Source organism: Eretmochelys imbricata, chromosome 1 (genome assembly GCF_965152235.1).
Source record: "Eretmochelys imbricata isolate rEreImb1 chromosome 1, rEreImb1.hap1, whole genome shotgun sequence".
NCBI lineage: Eukaryota > Metazoa > Chordata > Testudines > Cheloniidae > Eretmochelys > Eretmochelys imbricata.
Genome location: NC_135572.1, coordinates 214722146 through 214728942, shown reverse-complemented (window position 1 = coordinate 214728942; position 6797 = coordinate 214722146). Strand labels below are relative to the sequence as shown.

General features: G+C 47.8%; 1 protein-coding gene across 1 annotated transcript; it reads right to left on the bottom strand.

Annotated features, from left to right (window-relative positions):
- Window positions 1-3224: 3224 nt before the first annotated feature.
- On the bottom strand, window positions 3225-5602 carry TMEM139 (transmembrane protein 139). The gene is made up of 2 exons (XM_077807356.1): window positions 5355-5602; window positions 3225-3627 (listed from the first exon to the last, which is right to left on the bottom strand). Exons 1-2 carry the CDS (start codon window positions 5600-5602, stop codon window positions 3225-3227), a joined length of 651 nt encoding a protein of 216 aa, XP_077663482.1.
- Between the last annotated feature and the right edge of the window lie 1195 nt (window positions 5603-6797).

Below are 6797 nucleotides of genomic sequence, written 5' to 3'. Positions count from 1 at the left end.
TGACAGAGGGATGCGGCGATAGAGCAGTTGGAACAGGAGGACTTAGAGCTGGAGAGGCATCTGACCGCCAGCCCCGAGGATCCATCCCTCTGCGGAGCGTTCCAGGAGAAGCGGGAGGAGCTCCAGGCCCCCAAAGACCATCGGGCCCCAGGCACCTTTGTTCAATCCCACATCCGTCTCCTTTGGGAGATGGATCATGGCTCCCACTTCCTCTATGCCCCGTAGAAAAGGAGGGGGGCCAAGAAGTATGTCACTTACCTTCTGGCAGAGGACCACACCCCCCTCACGGATCCAGTGGAGATGTGTAGGAGAGCCAGGGCCTTCTACGCAGGCCTTTTCTCCCGGGATCCGACCGATCCTAACACTTGCAGAGTGCTCTGGAACAAACTCCCTACAGTAAACGGGTGACCAAGACCAGCTAGAGCTGCCTCTCACTCTGGCCAAGTTCTCAGAAGCCTCCGCTGCATGCCCACCAATAAATCTCTGGGCATGGATGGGCTGACCGTGGAGTTCTACCGCATGTTCTGGGATGTCCTCAGGCCAGACCTAGTCACCGTCTGGGCCGAGTCCTTGCAGAGCAAGGTCCTCCCTCTTTCGTACAGGCGAGCCGTGCTCACCTTACTGCCAAAGAAGGGGTACCTCCGTGATTTACGAAATTGGCGTCCCGTCTCGCTCCTTAGCATGGACTACAAAATCGTAGCAAAAGCCATCTCGCTGCGGCTAGGGTCCATGGTGGTGGACATGGTCCACCGAGACCAGACCTACACCGTCCTGGGCCGCACCATCTTTGACAACCTGTATGTGGTCCGGGACCTCTTGGAGCTCAGGTGTAGGGATGGTCTGTTGTTTGGCCTCCTGTCCCTGGGCCAGCCTTTACTCCACCTTGGTCCCGAGGCCCGCCAGGGATATTAGTTGGCAGCTCCTTCACGGGGCCGTGAGCACAGGCGTGTACTTGGCGCAGTTTACCCCTATCCCAGACACCTGCCTCTTTTGCGGCATGAGGGAAACCCTGGCACACATTTACCTGGAGTACACCAGGCTGCAGCCCCTATTCCAGCTCCTCTTAGACATTTTGTTAAGATTTTGGTTGCACTTTTCCCCTCACCTTCTTATTTATGCACTCCCTATCCATGGCCCCACAAAGTCACAGGACCTCCTGGTCAACCTCCTCCTGGCCCTGGCTAAAACGGCCATCTATAAAACCAGCGTGAGGAGGTTGGCCGATTGAGTCTCCTGTGACTGTGGGGCCTATTTCCAATCCTCCATCCATTCACGTATCCGGGCAGAGTTCCTCTGGGTGCCATCCACTGACTCCCTTGATGCCTTCGAGGAGCAGTAGGCGCTGTCTGGGGTTCTCTGCTCAGTGTCCCCATCTGGTTCCCTTCATTTGACCCTTCATTTGACCCTTCAATCGCACTCCTATCCCTGTTATTTCATTAGTTGACCCCCATAACCATTTGGTTTCCAGGTCCTGTGGACCCGACTCTTAGGCTGGGGGGGATCCTTTAGCAGTGGGAGGGCTTCACCTGCCCACTTCCTGGATCCCAATAGGATCACCCTCCTGCTGCCCTCTGGCCTGGAGGGAGAAAGGAGAGAGAGGGCTGCTGCTCCTGCTCCTGTTGCTGGTGCTGCTGCTAGGCCATGGGCTCTCCCTGCTGCTGCTGTTTCTGCTCCAGCTGCTCCCCCCTGGCTGGGCCAGACACCACCCCCTCCTTCTCTGCTACCTGGTTGCTGGTCAGCTGCTGGACCTCCCCACCCTTGGTTGCTGCAGCTGTTCCAACTACAGCCCCTTGGGGGGCCGGGACTGGGCTTAAAAAAGGGACTGTCCCAGCCAAAACTGGATGTATGCTCACCCTACCCCTGCTGCTGGCTATGATACCTCCATTCTCTGATCTAGGGTTCATTCCTTTAGTCCACTGTGCTTTGCAGTGTGCATCTGGGCTTCTTGTTCTAGATCATACTGCTTCATTCTTTGTCTCTCTATGCCCCTTCTGTCAAGAGGGTCCATTGCAGTATTGTTTTGAACATGCAAAGGATTCCAGTAGAATCAAAAGCTTTATTTCGGAAGTTCTAGTGTGGTTCAAGGAGTAGACCTGCTACTGTTTTAAGTATGAAGAGTACTGCTTCTCTCTCTCTCTCTCTCTCTCTCTGCAATAGTGCCTGTATGGGAAACAAAATTAATATATTTCAACGCCAAAAGAGACTGCCATATAAGGTGTCACACACACTTTTTTTCTTCCTATCCGTTGTCTTGTAAGTTGTTTGGGACAGCAACTGTCCTTTACTATCTGTTTATCACTGCCTAGCACAATGAGGTTCTGATCTTGGTTGGAACATGTAGCCATTACTGTAATACCAGTAATATTTAATAAGTCACTGGGAAGTGAAGCTTTGGCTGAAACACACTTAATTGTATTTTTAAAAAATCATAAATCAACAGCACTAAAAATACAAGTTTAAAAAAATATATAAATTCAAGACTGTAGTAAGTTGGAACCTAGATTTCTGGTTATTCTCCAAGGATGCAGGGCAACTTGGGCTCCTGCAACTGATGCAGCTGCACTGGGCTGTGGCCTTCAGTGGCTCTGGAACACTTTTTGCAATCAGTTCCACATGCACAGACCCATCTGATTCTGGTCCCAGCAGTCCATGGCAGACAGTTAAGTCCCTTAATTCCTTCTCCCAGCTTCCTTTAAGACAGTTGTGTTTCTTCTCCACCTTTTGGCTCCATGGAGAGAAGGCAAAGGAATCTGTGGGGTCCCATAAATAGCTTTTCAGGAGGGGATGCAGACAGACAGGGACTTTGTGTAGTGTAGGACCCTATAAAATGTAGGGCTGTCTCTGCAAGGCCATTAATGTCTTTGGTACCTGCTGGTGAGTAGTCACTCATTTCTGTTTCTCATCTAAGACTACCCTGGTTCTGAACAACCCACTTTAAGGGATAGTTTCTAACTCACAGCCCATCAGTTATTGTATTGTTTCTGGAAAAACCCAAAACTTAATTTCTGAGGAAGATGCCAAGACAGGATGAAATCTAAGGAATGATCCAGGGTGTTGGCAAATATGTGGGCTCAATGTTCCATCTTTGCCCCACATCCTCCATTGTGGACCCTTTGGTGCTTCCATGACATGGCCCGCAGCACTGAGCCCCTTTCTCCAGTTTGTGGTGGCACTAAATAGGTTTTGTGCCTCATCCACAACAAGCAGGCTCTGTCTGTTTTTAATCATTGTCTTGAGGGTTGGAAAGCTTCTGCAAAGACATCATCATCAGTGGGACTCTCATAAGCAGGTGGTGGGGTGAGTGGCTCCAGCCTCTCTTCAACACCTTTGACGTCATGGATATCTGAGCCAAAGCGCTGCATCCTCGGGGGCAGCACCAACCTAAGGTGCAGCCTGGAGCCTGCGTCTGTCTCAGAGGCACGCCTGATGCCTGATGCCACTGAGATGCTGAAGGTCTCCGCCCCAGTTTCTGCCATGCTGGGCGGCTCAATGACCACACTGTATGGTGGGGGCTCCCCTACTGTTGAGGGCACTGTGCCTGAATTGGAGGTGATCGTCCAGACTGTTGGGGCTGGTGTCATTGTCACCACCTCCTCATAGGCTGGTGCTTCATAGGCAGCATTCACCCTACACACAAAAGATAGGGACATTGACTAAATAGGACATTGTGATGTTTATACTCTACACAGAGATAAACCCATGAGGGAGGGGATCTGAGTCCTCCAGAATGGGGGCCATGCAACAGACAATAGCTCAACAGGTCAGCAGTTCTCAGATCATTAGTCCATATGGTCCTGTATGCCATGTTCTGCCACTCTAAATCAGAACACTGGTCCATATAATTCAATATCCCACCTCCTGTTGTGCAGGATCCAAACAATGGTTCATCTAGCCTGGTATTCCAACACTTGCCACAATGGATCATACTAATCTATCTAGTCTGGTTTCCTCCTGACCCATCAACTGGTGCTCAGTTTAGCAGACATAGCAGATCTGCCAACATTTAAAATCAATTAATAGGGAGAAAAAACACTGCACCTTTTAGCTCTAATGTACTATATCAGACTGGCAGTGGTGGGTTTTTTGAAGACAAAGAGTAAGGAAAATAAGAAATACTGTATTTTAGTTTAAATAATAGGAACTTTCTATTCCATGTAGAGTTAACGGGTATCTGTCAGGAGAACTGACAGCCTTTGTCATTTTTATCCTAGGTAACAACATTGTAGATGCAGTTCTTCCTAATAATATCTAATCTTTTTTTTTTAAACTCTCATGAGCTATTTGCCTCCAGAATAGGCAGCAGCAATGAACAATATCTAAAAAAATATTAAATCAGTTTTTAATATGTTGCCTTTCTAATAATAAATAATCTTTTCCTCTTATACAGCATCTGAGGATCTGAAAGTATTTTACCAAGATGGGTAACTTCTTATCTCTATTTTACAGATAGGGGAAACTGAGGTACAGAGAACTTAAGGCCCTGTGTGGACTCTATTTTTGGGTGTCTAATTATAGACAATTTGGGTCTAATTTATGTAGGTGCTCAGCACCTACAACTCTAATTGAAGCCAATAGGAGTTGTGGGTGTTCAACACCTCTCAAATTCAATCCCTGTGTGTCTCAAGTTAGACAGTCAAAACACAGAGGCACCAAAAATTAGAGACTACTTTTCTAGGGAATAATTGCCCTGGAGATGAGGTTTGGAGAAGCGAGCAGCAGAAACCCAGCTGAGCATATACCATAGCATTTCCCCAGTTATTTCTATCTCCAATCTTGTGTGGCTCATTTTGTTGCAAGACAGTAGTTGTTCTGTTCTGGCTCATTAGTGATGCTAGCATTCAGGAAAGCGTTGCAGGGAAGGTTGGGGTAAGACAGGATTACTGAGGAGCAGAGAAAACTGGGCTGGATCTATGTTGCCTCTGAAATGGGCTCTGAGTCAGTGAAGGGAATACCATGAATGTGATTTCTGTGTTGTAAAAAATACTTAGCCCAGTCTTAACAGGAGGATGGACAAGATGACTTCTAAAGGAGTGTTTCTCAACGACTGGTCCATGGACCAGCGCCAGTCCCTGAGATCTCCCTGACACAGTTTAGGAAGGCAGCAAACCAGTACCTGGTATATAAAAAAAAAATGGGAAACACTGCTCTAGAGGGCCCTTCTAGTCCTACATTTCTAAAATCCTGTGACTTTGGATTCATATGGGAGGAGAAGAAATTACTGTGCCTCCTGGAATGGACTTTGACTTTTGCCTCTTGGGAGAAGGGTAGCAGAAGGATGAGGAAAGGGAAAGATTAAAATGGTTGTGGCTGAAGGAAGGAGTAAATAAAGGGAAGTAATAGATATAGCTGCTTACCCTGCCTGGCTCTGCCTCCTTGTGGCTGCCTGATTTGTATCCTGTGGGTGCCGATGTTTCAGGAAGCATTCCACAAACACACTCAGCAGGTAGCCAATCAGGCACATGCCCCCCACCCCCAGGAAGAAGAATCCCACTGGGTTGATGGTAGAGGAGATAGCCAGCATGGTGACCCCAGTGAGAAGTGCAGCAGTGAAGACAAACAACAGAGCTTGGCGGATGCCTCTCCAATGTGACTCTACCCACATGGTGATGTGGATGGTGATGGCAGGCAGTGGGAGAAGGCTGGGCAGCTGGGGAAACAGAGATCTGTGGAAGATATGGAGGGGTTTTGAACATGAAACATGAGACCACAAAACATGTCAACATGGGTGCATGCCTGTGCAAATACATGCCACCACAAGAACATGCACAACACAGGGACACAGGTATATAAATAGATGCCAATATCAATACACATCACCATGAGGACATGCTTATGCAAATACACACCAAATGTAGGATACACATATGCAAACATGTCTACAGGTCAACATGCACAAATATGAGGAAATTAGTGTGGACAAATGTACACATACAGACATGCAAATACTCTCCCATGAAGGCATATATAAAACAAATGACAGGCAAACACAATGGAGTAACAAAAGATAATGGAATGTGGCATGTACACACTTGAATCCTTGAACACAGGAATATCAGTTGCCTGAGCATAAGCGTCTGTTGTCAAATAATGTGCAACATGCAGCCATATACCTAGAGCCCTGTGTGGCTACATAATTTGTATCCACATCTGATCTGCAATCCACAAAAAATGGTCTGTGGATATCCACATCCACAGATGCACATATCTGCAGATATAGATTTGCAGGGCTCTATGCATACCCTATGGCTGTGACCAGACTCAGCTTTGATTCCAGCACACAGGCAAAACTCAGCACAAATCTTGGGGTTTATTTTAGATGCACTATGGCCCCTCCAAATTCCTTCCTGTTGGCTGGCTCTTTCCCACCTCCACGTTCCAAGTACCCCAGTTGACTCCCTGGTTGACTCTCCCTGTCATCTTTTCTTTGTTGCAGGAGACAGAGATTATCATTGTGTTGCAGCCTGTATGTCACAAATACCAGGGACCTCTGGTGCTGAAGCAAAGACCAGAAGTAAGGAGTTGTCCCCTCCTTTACCCCGCTTAGTGGGAAAACTCAGGAGAATAGAGCAGGCAAACCTCAGAGTCAATACTTACAGCACGGCAAAATTACAGTGCAAGGACGCCCTCTATCGTCTGACACTAGCACAAGTCTCCTCTAACAATTGGTCAATCCTAGGGAAACACCTGAGGGAGCCCTCTCCTTGCTTTATGGTGTTAGTGAACATTGGTCCCATAGGCCAGCCACAAGCTCATCCCAGGCTAGGGAATGCTCTCCTTATGTGAAGTCAGTGCTGTAT

Bases quoted from the DNA above. Each gene is read 5' to 3' on its own strand.
- TMEM139 (XM_077807356.1), bottom strand. From the start codon at position 5,602: ATGTGGGTAGAGTCACATTGGAGAGGCATCCGCCAAGCTCTGTTGTTT. The intron at 3,628-5,354 runs GTAAGCAGCTAT...TTTTGTGTGTAG, and splicing joins AGGAGGCAGAGCCAGGCAGG to GGTGAATGCTGCCTATGAAG.